Genomic DNA, 16,189 nt, shown 5'->3' on the forward strand with positions numbered 1-16,189 from the left:
ACCTAAGTTGGCTCATAAAACTTGTAATGATATACTAACTCTCCCTCTCTTCATCCCCATTGAACCAGAGACACATATTCCCCACCTCTGCTCTTGCATCAGGACAGGCTGACCCGTGGTGAGCAGGTTCACAGAGCTGGGCTTGCAGGAAAGCATTCACTTTTTGTTTGGATGAACATTTTGGTTACTCACTCTGGAGACAGTGGCAGCTTAAGGGAAATGTAAAGGCCACCCTTTTCATCAGTGGCTATTATCCTTAGCATTTTTTAAAAAAAGCAGATATCAAAAGAAAAGACATAATATCTGCAAAGTAGAAAAATGCAATAACAGAGAAATTACTTGTATATTACTCTCTGTGGAAGATGAGTAAAGAAGAATTTCCCTTTGCCTACACTGCCAATATGGCTCAAAAGTGTCCTGTAAGTGCCACTCAGAGAAAGTAGCAAACAGAAAGTTCAAAAACAGAAAGACAGACACTGTCACATGACTTTTTATCAAACTGTGAAGTTCATTATCAGTGTTGGGAAGATCAGGAAGATAAAATCGGTTAAAAAGGGATCAGACAATGAAACAGAAAGCAGAGCAGCCAATAGCTGTTAAACACTGCCACAGGAATGCCAACAGAGAGAAGGTGGGAAGTATATGTTCTGGAAGGATCACTCTACACAGGTTGATTTCCTCCCCTTTTCATTTTCCAAGCATTTGTTACCAATTAGTACACCAACAGTAACTTAAAATGGCAGATCTCACTCCAGGTATGTATTAAAATTAGTCCATAATATTTTCTTGTAATATTTAGACTTTCCTTGAGAGTGTTTGAAAACACAGGGTTTTTTCTCCTTTAAGGGAGAATAAATCAGTAGGAAAAATCAAAGGCTAAACACTGATGAGTTACAAATAAGTGGTATCATGACAAGGATTCTGAACCTACAGCTCTGAAAATGAAGACTTTTTCCATTACAAGATCATTTCTCAGTTGCCATGACAGAGAACACTTGTAGTTGTATGCAAAACAAACTTTCTTCTTGATGTGCCCAAACCCACAAAGAAATCTCTCCTTTCCAGTGATGAAGATAGCCTGTCTCTCCTTTTTTTTTTTTTTTTTTTTGGTGTTGTGCCCACCATCTCCATCTGACACTTTGGTTGACAGGGACTAAAGATTCTCAACTGGTGCAAAGAAGCACTTTTTCCTCTTTCCGAGTGGAAGTAGCTGTGCTCCAGCCCCACTCTCTGTTACCATCACCAAATGAGCAAAGTCTAATGCTGTGCTAGCAGCAAGACAGATGAAGAATGTTATTTCTAACTCCAGAAGGATGTTCCTCACTACAGCAAATACTGTAGAAGCTGCCAGATAACAAATTTTTGCATAACAACCTGCAGGGCCTGCATGGCAATTTAAATGACAGCCATTACATTTCGAGGAATTGTAATGTAAATTAGTGATTTATGAACAGTCTGGGATAGGCTGTTCATGAGATCTTTCATGGATTGTCTCTTCCATCTCAGAGTCCTGTCTTGTGCACTGTATCCTTTTGCCACAATGGGCTGGAATTGCAGCTTTTAGCCATGGATCATTGTGGCAAGATAAACCCACCCTGACAAGACCTAAAATCAACCAAGCTATCAATCAAGCTATCATGCAAGATCAACTGCTGGAGCCAGGGTGTTGTCTTGGTGTTAATTATGCTAAAACCACCCTGTTTCATCAAACTTTGAATACACACCCTGCTTTTTGAAATCTGATTTGACAGATAAGCTGATAGCTGGTCTGTAAAGGTGTGACTAGCAGTCAATCACTTCATACTATAAAAGTCCAGTCCCCTCTCATGCAGTCAGGTTCTTCTGACATAACCCTTCTTGGCGTGTATGTGTGGAGATCTCTCCCTTGGGCTGGGGACGCCCCACAAGGATACTCCTCGAGGTTGAGAGAAAGAGATCTCCCCATGAGCACTGGTATGGGTGAGTTACATCAGATCTCTACTTAATAATTATTTCTTTTTGCTAGTTTTAATATAGCTGCTTCAATAATTGCTTTGTTATAGTGCACTATACTACTTTATGCTATATTATACTCTATAAATAGATTTTTAGTGTTTATATTGTGTAGTAAATAGTTCTGGTTAAAATCTTTTGTCTGATCATTTGTATAAAATAAATTATTTATTTTATATAAATATTCTCATTTTGCCAATCATTAAAACCTGCAGGACAAAAGTTTTTCAATCATAGATCTATAATTCCTTAAATTTAAACAATTAATATAATCCAAGGCTAAGACTGGGTTTAGCTGCACCTAGACTCCTCTCTGAGAAGAGGTTTAGAAAGCAAGGGAGTTCTTTATGTATCTCAAGACTCACTGGTAAGGCTTTGCTTTTTAATAACTTTGTCTAAGCCTTCCACTCCTACCCACGACAATCATGGACAGGTCTGAGTATTTAGAGAAAGAACTGCCCTTGTGTCTTTCCTCAGCTTAGTACAGGTAAGACCACTGACATCAGATTTGTTCTGAAAAAGCACAACTGGGTAACAAAAAGAGTAGTTTCCTGTTGGGTCACAGTTTTAGTGCAACCATGGCCTCAGCATGTGGTACACTTATGTGTGCATGCTACATTGTTTCTGTGTCTACATCAAATTGCAATAACTGTGAAGAAAATAGCTTGTAATTAAGCAACTATGGGAGACAGCAGATGGATGCAGACAGATGGGAGCAAACCAGGAAGCTACAAGACAATATCGGTCAGAGTGACAAGCAATAGTCACAGTACACTATCAGCATAATGTCTCAATGACAGTTACTGGTGAGTTCTGAGGACAAATTGGAAGGTAATAAATAAAATAGCTTTATAGATGCTTCTGACACTCCTTTGAAAGGGTATGGGACAGAACGGAATAAAGGCGTTTCTTTGGGAAGGTGACAGGCTGCATGTGGCAGCTGGCACTGTGTCCACTGATGCACAGGAAGAGAATCATGCATCTTACCTGTCTACCCAAAACCAGTAACGTGATAAAGAATATGAACAAGGAAATTGAGCCCATTGTCTTCAGGTCTTTCAGTATTCCTGGCCTACAAAATAAAAACAGAAGTAAAGCAGGCTGCTCAAAAATTAAACCAATATTTAAATAAGACCACAATTTATACTACTTGCTGGCATGCAAACTAAGAGCATTTAAATATTATATGCTTTATTACTTGATGAAACGTCATTACGTGTATTATGTAGCTTGAATTACTTCTACTACATTCTGTGCAAACATGCCTACATTTTGAAGTCCAATAATAAGATGAGGATTTACTAAAAACAATATCCTTGTTTGCTTACAAATGGAGAGAATTGTGGCTTATTCTATACAGGCAGAATAAAAAGAGATTTTTAATGCAACAACACTATTACCATAATAGAGAGCTTGACCATATCCAATGAATATGGAGAAACAGAAACCAAAGCACCTAATTCCCAAGATACCTTTTCACCTGAGAATTACAGGAGGCAGAAAGTAGATATTGTACAGAGTTTATTAAAAACTCTACTTTGGCAAAAGACCCTAAAGCTCTCCTCCGAGGCCACTGAAAGAAGAACCTCGGTGAGAAATTTAGGAAGGAAAATACCAACAGAGAGCTTGACTGGCAAAATCAAAACTGCTCAATCTATACCATCCCATGGTTCTCCATACCATCCCACAGATATCCTTTCCACTAATGCAATGAAAACAGAGACCTGGGTTTGTTCATTTAATCTTTTAGATTTAAGTGCAAAGAAAACCACTTTGGTTTTTTTTTTTTTAAATTCAGATCCTTTTCCATGAATGCTATAGCACAGGAAAAATTATACCGAAACTCTACTCTGAATATTCAGACTCTCTGGTGTGGCATATGCCACACACTCAGCCTACACAGAAAAGAATCACCTCTTTGCCTTGAAAATGAGGTAGAAAATACATGTGTCCAAAAATTATTTTATGATAGTTGGAATTGGGAGTCATAAGTTTGGTCTTATATATTATCACCTGTAACAAAGGTGTTACAGCAGTCTCATGGAAACTTAACATACAAATTCACAAGTATAGCAAAATAAGAAAAAAGAAAAACTGTTGGTCTACTAATTTTTTCAATAGCTCAGACTGCATTTTTAAAGATTTAGACTATGTACTAGTTCTGAGGAGGTTGATTTTATTTGGCTTCCAGCAAATATGCTTTAGCAGTCTTAATGATGTACAGTCTGAGGCCCTAACAACCTTGATGACGACTTCTTTGTAATGTCCTTTATTATAAAAAATTAATATTAAACCATACTCTACTGCCTACAGTATTTGCTTTAAATGCCTTATCCAGACTTATTTCTTTTATTCTAATGCTCTGAGGTGTGACACTAAATCATATACTAACTGCAGCATGACAATGATTTTAAATTTTGACTCATAGATTACTTAGCCAAACACAGAGAAAAAAAGAATCTGCTTCACGATATAAGAAGTGCCAAAGGTAGTACTTAATTTCAGAATGACTGGAGTTATCCACCTACCTTCTAAGAGGTGCCATTGCATACATAAATTTGCTGTAGTCATCCAGCATGGGCCCATGAGTGTGCAGAAGGATAACATTGTAGCCCACCAATGCAATCAACATTATTACCATTTTCAACTCATAATTTATCCTCAGGAAAACAGAACAGGAAATGAGCCCTAATATGCAGCTGTATATAAAATACTGGCAAAGAAAAATCAAATGGAAAGTATTTAGAATTTGGCTCTTGAGTAGGAAATCATGCATAATAGAATGCTCAGGCTGGTTTAAAAACCAAGTTATTGACTAACCACTGAAGCATGCAATCTATCACAATCTGGGACACTATGGTGTGTCAGACAGCCAATAACAATCAGATGCTGGTATTTCATGAAAGAGACCCATTTTTTTTATTAGGCTTCAATTAACTGAAAGCTCAGAAGAATCCAGATTACGCTCCTAATTTATACTCCCTAATTTTCACTCTGTGACACTTTTGATTTACTCATCTGTATTCATGGGACATCACTGTTGGTGTTGAAATCTAATGTAGGAGTCTACTGCCAGCAGACTCACAAAAGATTTATTCCTGTGCCACTGTAGAGTTTTCACTCATGCTTGAGTCCAGCAATTACCCTGTATGTATTGTTAGCACAGGGGTCAAGGCAAAATGTCTAAAGATCTGAAAATAACAATTCCATTGCCTATATTTTCAGTAATTATAAACTGATGCAACACACAGTTGTTATGAACCTCATAGATGTGCAATTTTACAAACTCTAGAAATATAGCCAGGGTAGGAAAAATACAAAGTTATTAACAAGGTCTATGCATATTATAAAAACCCTTCTGTCAAATCCTCTTGAGTTATGACTATATAAGAACACATTCAATTGCTAAAAAAAAGCCTTTTCTTTTTTGTCATATATATATATATATAAAATACATATGGTTGAAGTTAAATTCTTGGAAAAATATTTTCTCTGGATGCCTTCTGGAAAAAAGGAATAATACATCATCACTAGAATCATTATCTTAATCTGTAATATGAAACACCTTTGCCAAAAATGCTTGCTGAAAATTACAGTCCTGCACTTTGTAAGGAAGTTTCTTTTCTGAAACTACAAAGCATTCTATTTCTAGACATGTTACTTTCAGACTGCTGTTGACTTGTTGATGGCACTACTTTTGACAACCCGAATCATTAATTTTGGAGGATCACTAAGAAGAATAATTTTCACGGCACTCATCAGACAGAATTGATCTGCCATCTCAATCTCTCCTGTTACTGCAATTTGATTGAAGATCTGGTTGAAATAAGAAATAGATAGAACTATTGTTCAGAATCACCAAAAATAAAACTACTCTGATGGCTGCAATTCACAGGAGGTCACACTCTAATTTCAGTGCTGCGTAAAAGTAGCAGCATCCATTTCTGACTCTGTAAGGCATTCAGTTTTCCAAAAAGAAACAAGGGAAGGCAGTCTTGAACCCACAACTGGATGCTGTTTGACAAAGACCAAGAAACTTTCAAGTGGAACAATCTCTGACAGTGTTCCACAGGAATACATAGAACAGATTGAAAATTTCAGCTAAAATTCCAGCCAAGGGTTGATGGAATAGAGAAGCGTGGTACAGCCACACATTCAAGAATGCAGACTGTTATACTGTGTATTGCAATGCAATATTTCACTAAGCAACAAGCAGATCTGTAGAGCTGGCAATACACATAGCAGTGAGGCTGAGTGGGTGCAGGCCCATAGTCTGCTTAGCATGTCCCTTGGCTGCAGGATAATCTTAGCCAGCTCAGCCAACTTATCACAACCACGGAGCCTGCAGGCAGTTCCCATTCTGTAGCAGCAGTGGTGCCACCTCTGTGGCCTCAGCTTTGTCTAATAGTGCATCAGGAAGTTCTCATGGATGTCACTTTTGTCTCAGGGCAGAAACAGTGAATAGAAATGTTTCCTTTTAAGAAAATCCTCTAATAGCTCAAAAGAGAGAAGTACTGGGTAACCTCTCCACAGGCAGAATCTGCATCTCATGTTGTACAATTCAGGGTTCTCAGCATCTGAAGGGGTGTAACTCCATCTATCCTGTTTTTCCCTCTTGTGCTAGCTCAAATAAAGGGTATTTTAATCTATACCTTACAGAGTCTGAGTGTCTTTCTTACTGAGATCACAGGCCTGGTGCCTTGCACCCTTAGGATCCAGCCCAGTGCATTTGGTCTCTTAAAATTTAACACCTACAGCAGTTCTGTGGGTATAAAGATCTTTACTGAAATAAGAAGGGATTCTACACTCATGTCTATAGAGAAAAACTTGAGAACAGACATTATAACTTTTATTTATTTAACATGTGGAGATGGTAGCATTGAGACCAGACTGTATTTTGTTACAGGAATAGATATGTATATCTTGAAAGGTTCAACCTCTATTACATAGAAACTACAGAAGCATCATAGCAAAACTACACAAACCTAAACACAAAAATGTCCCTATAACTTACTGTGGAATCTTTGCTAAGTCTTTAAAAAAGCAAGCAATACAAGTCAAAAAAGTTATTTTCAGAGATGAAAGAGGAAGAGAATCAATTACTTTGCTTTAAAATGAACTTATTTCAATTGGCACTAAAACAATTCCCAAACCTCTTATTTGCTCATTTTAAATAACATAGTCAATAGATCTGTCAGGTCCACTATCATAAATCACACAAAGTTTATTGACAAGAATAAAGCTTATACCTAACACACAGACTCAAAATATTGAATTTTTAATTTAAGGAAACAAACATTTGTCAGCTTAAGTATTCAATACCTCATTCAGTGAAGACAGAGGAATTTTATTTTCAGATTAAAAAAAATTAATATCAAAAGTGGTAACTAAAAAGGAATTTACAGCTTTTTCAAGCTAGAAGTTATGCAGTGTGTGAGGATGAAAACAATGTGTATTTGAGAGATGTTTTAAAGTTTTTAAAAATTTTGGCTAACCTAAATTTTTCATTTACTATTGTCAGAAGTGAAATTTGAATGTAATTTTTTGGTGCCAGTTTATCAAAAGTTTCTTAGATGAAAGATTGTGCTCTAATACTTAAAGACAATATAAACCATTACTTGCTAGAAATGTGCCAATCACAAGCTGACAAACATCTTAGTTATACACGGGAAAACAAATGAACAAAGAAACAGCAGATTGAATCTTAGCAGTAAGTATAATTTATGAAAATTATATCCTTCAGATGTTTGTTGGAAAACTTACTGGTAAAAAAGAAAACAAAATGCCTTTCAAATGCCTCAAAACTATAACAAGAAATACAAAAGAAGATGACTAGAAAACCTGATAACTAAAGAAACAAACAAATATAAATAAGCACTGGAAAAATTTATTTCTATGTGCTTGTGAGTGTGAACACATGCAGAGGATGGGAGAAGGACTGCATAATTTCTTTGTCAACAGGATTACTTGATGTCAGACCAAAACTAAACATAAGCACCTATCCATACCTGGCGGCATAAAGTTAGCTAAAGCTGAAAATAAGAAACAGAAACTAATCTTCCTCTGTAACTTTACCAGGGAGATGATGAAAATCTGTAAGTGCTGCAGTTACTGCTTTTTATCCAGGAGAGTTCTATACATAGTTAATATCAACATCTTGCTTTTTTGTGTGCCCGGGATTGTTTTGTTTGACCTAGTGAATAGCTGTTCCATTTAAAATACACTTTGTGGAAATCAGCATATACCATTTTGGTAATGGTCTCATTATTTCACCATAGAGATACAATAATCTCCCTTCTCCTCTTGCTGACACCAGCTTATTCATCCAAAGACTGTTGACCTATTTTGACGCAATATACAGCTTGTTATGTTCAACTGCAGGTCTTTTGCGATCCTTTTAAGAATAACAGCTCTCTAGGAAATAGTTCCCATTTTTTGCAGCAATGTCTTCCCCAACCTGGTCTTGCATGTGCTGTTATGCTTTTGTTCACATTAAGACATCTTCTACAGATCAGTTCAGATCTTATAAGCAGTTTATATAGTGGTTTATATGAGTGTTTTATTTTCATCCCTCTTACCCCACCTCTTAATCAAATATGCAATGACAGAAGTGTGACAATCACAGATTTCACACTTACTGTCAATGATGAAAATGGTGAATCTTTTCAGGTCAGCCACTGGTCCTTGTGAAACCTGTCTGCAGATCAACCTGACTTTCAGTGCTTTGCAGACGCTGTGTGTTATCCTGATATCTTGTAAAGCGTTGACATGGGTGAGCTATACTTCCTAGTTATCATGCTGTTTCCTGCATTTTTAATCTGACATTCATTAAAACCTCTATTTTTAGAAGTACCAACCTCCTTTAACTTCCCACTTACTTTGAATGCAGTTGCAGGTGACTGAAAAAAAAAAATCAATCTTTTACAGCAGTCTTAAAAACTGGTGGGTGTTTAACTTCAAGCAGATCTGGTAACAGTCAATTTAGTGTAATTGTTGTAAACAAACAAAGAAATGTAAAATGAACTTACCGGTAGGAAAAAACAGTTGTTTTGTATACACCACCGTGTATGATTACTTGAATTAGGAAAACTTGCATTTGATGAATTAAGAACTGAGGGAAAAACTATCACAGCACTATCCAGGAAAAACTAGAAAAAAACCAACATACAATCCATTAGCTTGACAGCTGCTTAAGGTCAAAATAGAGAATAGAAATGGAGAAGTAGAGAAAGCCTTGCCAGTAACCATTCAACTTTGGTATTTCACTGAAAACTTAAATAGTGAAGGGGAAATGACATCACACGATTACTTGTTCAAGCATCCTCAAAGAAAAAAAACTTTGTTAACCTTCATCTGACACTTTCCATTTGAATAAAAGACAAAAGGCTCTTTGTTACATTACTTTCATATATATCAGAAGCTCACACACATAAGAGACAATGATGAAATAAATTCAATATGAATAATTCCTTGGTTTACCTCAATTGAACGTCCTATTTAAACATAGGAAGAACTAAAGAAAGAATGAGAAGTATTAATTGAAGTTGGTTTATGCAGATGTAATAACATAATAATGTTGGTAATAATATTGGAACTAATGTCATTGAAACAGAAAAGAGGATCCAGTATCTCCCGGGTCATCAAATTCAGTCAGTTACCACATGGGAAATCATCATCATACAGACTCCCTTGATGTAGTGATCCAGTGCTTTCTTAATGATTTAGATTTTGGTGACTACATTAATACCAGTAGTTTGAATCTCAACATTTAAGTTCTTTCTACATTTAACCACTATTCATGGCCAGTTCGCATGTTTTTCTTCTTGTAATAATCTCATCCTTTAGCTTTCAGATAGCTCCTTTCTCTCCCTAGTATTTACATTCCTAATACTTAATGCCATCTCAGTCTTCATTATATTCATCAATCTATGTTTTTCTAGTTTCTTTCCTGAAAACAAGCTCTTCATTTCCCTAACTGTTCTAGTAGTCCCACTCTGTACACACCTCTTTCAATTCCATCTTCTGGGTGACCAAAACTGCAAACACACTTCCCAGATTTTATCAGTGAGTCATGCAGTAGCACTAGTGCTAATTCTGCAGAAAATGTTTTCATACATCCTAGAATCATAGAATCACAGAATAGTTAGGGTTGGAAAGGACCTCTGGAGATCACCTAGTCCAACCCCCCTGCCAAGGCAGGGTCACCTAGAGCAAGTTACACAGCAACATGTTCAGGTGGGTTTGGAATGTCTCCAGTGAGGGAGATTTCATGACCTCCCCGGGCAGCCTGTTCTAGTGCTCTGCCACCCTCAACATCAAGAAGTTCTTCCTTGTGTTGAAGTGCAATTTCTTGCATTTTAGTTTATGGCCATTGCTCCTTATCCTGTTGCTGGGCACCACTGAAAAGAGTCTGGCACCATCCTTTTAGCACCTACCTTTGAGATATTTACATATATTGAATAAATTGAATACATAAATTGAACCTGTACATGTAAAATTATGCTCCTTTGCTCACAGCTGCAAAACCTTAATAGCTCACTGTACCTCATGCAACTAGGGCTCAGACAGATCATGAAGCTATAGCTGTTTTAATACATTGCTGTACATTGACATCACCCCAGCCACTAACATCATGCTCAGCAAATGTGAGGTAGCTTTCCTTCATTGGGACTCTCTAAGGCAAATGCAGTTTGTACTTATCGTGAGTTAAGAGCAGCCACATGGATGGTTATTGTGATTCAGTTGAGTTGACATTAAACCCACATAATTAATTAAAATCCTGCACTCATCACATCTCTATCTGATGAGTTTCCAACATGTATCAGAAATTCTTGACACTACTCTGTCAACCCAACCATAATCTTGAGCTCTGCACTATGAAATTTAATTCTAGTTCTTTTACTCAAATCTTCAGCTGACTTCTTCCTTTCTGAAATCCCAAGCCTTCCCTCACAGACACTGACTGTCACCTTAATTTCATTAGTAAATTTCACAGTCCCTCTTACATACTAAATATGAAAATCCACACTGGGTTGACCATATTAGACCATAGTAGACCACAGCAGAGCTCCACAGGTTGCCTCTCTCTCATGTGCTGTTCTCTGCAGGTAGTCAGTGTGTGACCCATCTCTAAATTCTTTCCCCATCTCTGGCTTTACCTACTATTACAGAGAAAATCAGCACAGTTTCAGCACAGATCAACCAAATACGATCAAAATGCTTTGTTGATTTACTAACACTAGAGCTGGTCAGCCACTGCTCTGTGCAGCCAAGTCTTGAAAACTTCCAAGGATAGAGACCCCACAATCCCCCTTGGTAACAGTCGCAGCACTGGACTACATGCACAGCAACTTTATCTTTTTAGAGACTATCCAATCTCCCATGCCACCATAACTGGTGAGTGCCCTTCGATATGTTTTGTGGCACTTAGAAGAGCTTAAAACCATTATCTGTTAACACCCCTTCAACACAAGTCCAAGGTTGTGGACTTGCAAAGGTTATCAAAATGCCACCTACTACCAATACTTAGTACACTTGCACCTTCAGGTTGTGTTCCTTCACTAGCATACTCCTCTGACTATATATGTGAAACTACACATAATTAACCCGCAGTCAGTGAACTATACAGCCAGGATCAGTATCAGTAACACAACAGATCAACCATGAAAGCAGGCTCTACAAAATCTTAATAAACACCTACAGATTTTGGAACACCTTTCTATAACTGATCTCAAAGAGCTCTAATGGCTCGTACATGCATGATTATATGCACATCTGCCTCTTCTCACAGGATGCGTGGAAACACACACACTCTTCTGGGAATGCAGATAGGTTACCCTATCTGCACACTCCCCTGTAAGGAGATGTGGGTGCTCTAGTTTCATGTGCACTTGTGCAACTCCCTACAAACTGTTAAGGCACATGCTAGAGACAGAGCACCCTGTGAGTTCCTGTGCACAGACAAACCTGAGGTGTGAGTCCCTGCTTGTCACAGCCAGCATTGTTGTCTGTCAGGTACAGAGCAGGCAGCCCACAGTATCTGACAGGGAGGCTGCTCTTGCTGACTGGGGCAGAGGTGTGATGGCAGAGGGGTGATTTGATTCTTCTTAAACCAGGTTTCGACAGTCAGCTGTTTCCACTCATAGCTCTATCTCCTGTTACACATTTCTGTGTTTCTTTTGTACTTCTTCTCCCACAATTTCCTTCTTTACTTCAGAATTCTTTCTGAGGTTATTTTTTAAGTCAGCTCAGGCCACCCTTCCTCTTTAACAGGAACAATTTTGGGCAAAGGCCTTGCAGACAGCTTTAAGCATTTAATCCCCTGCTTGCCTCCAAGTATTTAACAGCTATTGTCAACAAGGGCATTTGCCAAGGGTCACCCACTAACAGTGCATATACTTTTTCTGTAAACATGAAATAACTATTTAGTTTTAGAATCCCACCCTATGCATGTCTACAGAGCAAAAAATTATATAACACAAAGAACTCAAATGCAATTATATTATATAAACATATATGGTACATATATATTTTTATATATATTAATTTATATTAAAGTATTTTGGTTTTGAACTTTATACAGGGCATTTCTGACCTATAAATGTTACCTGTATACACAGAACACTGGATGAAATATGGTGTATCTATGAATACTTGAATAAATATAAAAAGGGAAAAAAAGGATATGGAAACGTCGTCACCTCCCATGAGCTAAACAACACTTATTCTGAATGATGTGTTTGTACTTATCTTTCTTGTCTCTCATCACTTATCTACATGTGCTATGAAGCTTTGAAGATATATATTGTTCTTCAACATAGTATTTTTTATAAAAATCAATTCAGTCCTACTAAGCAGTCACACCTACTCAAATGACTCAAATGAAAGCAGTATTTTTTATGAATACCTATGTTTTCCAGGGAACATCTGAGCATGCTACCATTAAATTCTCATTTTAACTTCACATATTCTAACAGCTTTTTCTTTTCTTGTGTTTGTATAATTTGCAATTCTCAGTTGTGAGTTTTTTGCCTCACATGATGAAAATACCTGCTGTGCTGCTATTTATTTCAATAGGAGCCATGTGGTAACAGACCCTCTCCCCAAAAAGAGGGATAAGCAAGTTAGTGCATCTCTCTTGTTACCTGACCAAGAATCATCAAAAGACAACATACATACATAATACACTAATATAGATCTCACAAAAGGAAAAAAAAGAAGCCATATTTCTCACTAAGGTATGAAAGTACTTGGATGTCAAATGCATATCACAGCTTCCTTTGAAAAATGCCAGTTGGTCTGGCAGTTGAATCAGGATTTTTATCCACATATCCCCACATGAATACCTCAAGAATACTGTGGAGGATCTGGTATAATTTCTCCTATTCACAAGCTCATAAGCAGGAATTTAAGGAGAGCCTGGAATGCTAAGTACCTACCAAGACTATTAAGCATTTTTTAAAAAAAGAAGAGCTGATGCCAAGATATCAGTTAGCTGGAAAAGGATGATGAAGATCTAGAGAGTGTAGTGCATTTAGCAGAATTTTTAGAGCAGTTTGGGTTTGTACAAGATTTCTTAGCTTTGAAGTGTTCATGCATCTATATGAGAGACACGTCATCGTCATGTGGCGTGTCTCTTGTTAACAGTCAAAATGTACCAAATTCAATTGCTCAATAATTTCATTTTTTATGAAAGTTTGTGTGCCAAGTGAAAATACAGAACTACCTTTGTGCCACCATGTATTCAGGTCCCACCCTCCCTGTAGAGGCAATATGCAGTGGCAAGCCACTGCCTTGTTCAAAGCTTTCACCAGCACCAGATAAGAGAGATGAGAAGCCTGTTGAGCCTTTACAGACTCAGATACCACCATGGTATTTGATACATACAAAGAGATGCTCACTTACAAGGTTTCATCTTTGTTGGTCTGTGGAGCAAATGGTCTTGTGACAGCAAGACTCTCCCCACACACCTGAAAGACACCAGAACTGCTGCAAATATTTCAGAACAGTGTCTCACCTGCTGCTGCATCCCTGCTAATCTCATGTATCTAGACTGTATTGCTTTCTGTACGTTTCCTAAATCCTATCTATAATCTGAAATAGATTTGTGATGGGGCCCTGCAAGTACCACTTAAATAACGTGACTGCAGCTCCGCATTCCACTTTCTCCTTCCAGTTCCCAGGCCAGGTCAATCTCTAGGCAGTGTCTGCTTATTGTCCTTGAAAGACGTGCATTAGGTACCCTCCAAAATGGGGGCTTCAATGTGCTAGGCACTGTGGGGATATATAATTAGAGTATATCTGCCAAGGACCTTGCTTATCAAAAAGGTCAGCAACTGTATTAAGAGTCAGCTTCACTAAGTGGATGGTATATTAAAGAAACCAACTTTCCTCTATAAGAATTAAAGTAGGCTTGCTTAATTATTTGTCATTATTTAAACACATGATATTCGTGACTAGAGGGGGCCAACACTTTCATGGTTTAAGGCAGCTCATGTTCACAGACATACATTAACAGTGGAGCAAAAATAGTCAAACCTCTGTCAGTCTTCACATTTCAAAAGACATGTTCTTTAAGAGGAAACAGTCCAGTTGCTAAAAATTCACTGAATGAAAAGACAGGAAAGCAAGTAATATCCAGAGGAGGGTCACAAAGATAATCAGAGGGCTGGAGCCCCTCTCCTATTAAGAGAGGTTGAGAGAGTTGGTGTTGTTCAGTTTGGTGAAGAGATAGTTCCAGGGAAACCTTATAGCACCTCCCAGTACCTAATGGGGCCCTATAAGAAAGATGGGGACAAACTTTTTAGCAGGGTCTGTTGTGATAGGACAAAGGGTAATGGTTTCAAACTAAAAGAGGGTGGTTTCAGACTAGATATAAGGGAATATTTTTTTTTTATGATGAGGGTTATGAGGTACTGGAACAGGTTTCCTAGGGAGGTGGTAGATGCTCCGTTCCTGGAAACAAAGTCAGGGGGGACAGATGTCCATGCCCATGGCAGGGGGGTTTGAACTAAATGACCTCTTAAGGTCCTTTTCAATCCAAACTACTCTATGATCCTGAATCTTAAAGTTGGTAGTCAGAGAACCTTCCTGGGACAGTATAGCCCTAAGATCCTGTTTCTGTGTCAAGAACCATTCATGCATTTGATGCAGAAGTCACTGAAACCAAGAGCTGTTCCAGGATTCTTTCATCATGCCATGTTTCTTGAAATCACATGAATCCCAGAAGATGGTGAGGCACAATCATTGTATGCAGTCATTCATTCAGCTTCCAAGTATCAACCCTTTGGAGTCATGCAGTCCTATCATCTCTCTGAGATGTCTGGATTGTTCCCTGCAGGATACTTTCTCATGTTTGGTTTAAAGAAGGTCAGCTTAACAAAAACAGTTTTCCCCAGCCACTAACTTTTGTCCTACTCTCTATATAGCAACAGATCTGATGCTCACCCTCTCCCTTCAGCTATGAAGTATGAAGTACCTATGTCACATTAGCTGATTTTTAACTTCCCTCCACTGATCATGACTATATACCTCTCAGATGCAAAGACCAGATTCAGATGTCTGTTGAAACAGCTAATTTGAAGTAAAATTGCACCCCCATTCTCTTCCAGTGTTCCATGACCATACAGACTGAGTTTTATTTGACATTTTGGTCTTAATTATGATTTATTAGGTGTGGGATGGTTAGACGCTTTCTATCTCCATTAAATCTTAATGGCTACATTTTGCCTTTTTCTACTGAAAGAGTTCATGGAAATATATGCAGTTAATGGACTCCGCTATTAAGTACATGTTGCTTGGAGATATAATAATGATACTTCAGAGTCTCTCCCACAATTTGCTATTAATGTTAAGGAAATGCAAATTTCACAATCACATTTAAAGTCATTTTTGCTAGTCAAACTATTAAGGTTTAGTTTCAAGGGGGGAATTGTACTTAAAATTATCATCTCATGAATATCATGGAACACGATTATTTGTAACACTGTAACATTACTGATAAGGCACAAAGACTAAAATATAGCCTACTAGGTTTCACTATAACATTTAGTCCACCTAAAATTGGACTTGAGCCAACAAAATTAAAACCTTTTTCTAAAAATAATGTACTGAACAGCTGCTTTTTTTTTGCTAGAATGCCTTTTACTAGTTGAAGGCCAAATTTGAAGTGGGCTGTACACACTAGCAGAACTTTAGT

General features: G+C 37.6%; 1 protein-coding gene across 1 annotated transcript in view; it reads right to left on the reverse strand.

Annotated features, from left to right (window-relative positions):
* ADCY2 (adenylate cyclase 2) overlaps window positions 1-16,189 on the reverse strand; it is a 215,069-nt gene that overhangs the window by 19,652 nt on the left and 179,228 nt on the right. The window contains exons 17-19 of the mRNA XM_051798981.1: window positions 9,021-9,140; window positions 4,521-4,705; window positions 2,980-3,064 (exon numbers count right to left, since the gene is read on the reverse strand). Of these exons, the coding sequence (XP_051654941.1) occupies window positions 2,980-3,064; window positions 4,521-4,705; window positions 9,021-9,140 (390 nt within the window). The remainder of the gene's footprint in view (window positions 1-2,979; window positions 3,065-4,520; window positions 4,706-9,020; window positions 9,141-16,189) is intronic.

Source organism: Manacus candei, unplaced genomic scaffold (assembly GCF_025592945.1).
Source record: "Manacus candei isolate 608988 ecotype Guabito, Panama unplaced genomic scaffold, ASM2559294v1 h1tg000049l, whole genome shotgun sequence".
Taxonomy (NCBI): domain Eukaryota; kingdom Metazoa; phylum Chordata; class Aves; order Passeriformes; family Pipridae; genus Manacus; species Manacus candei.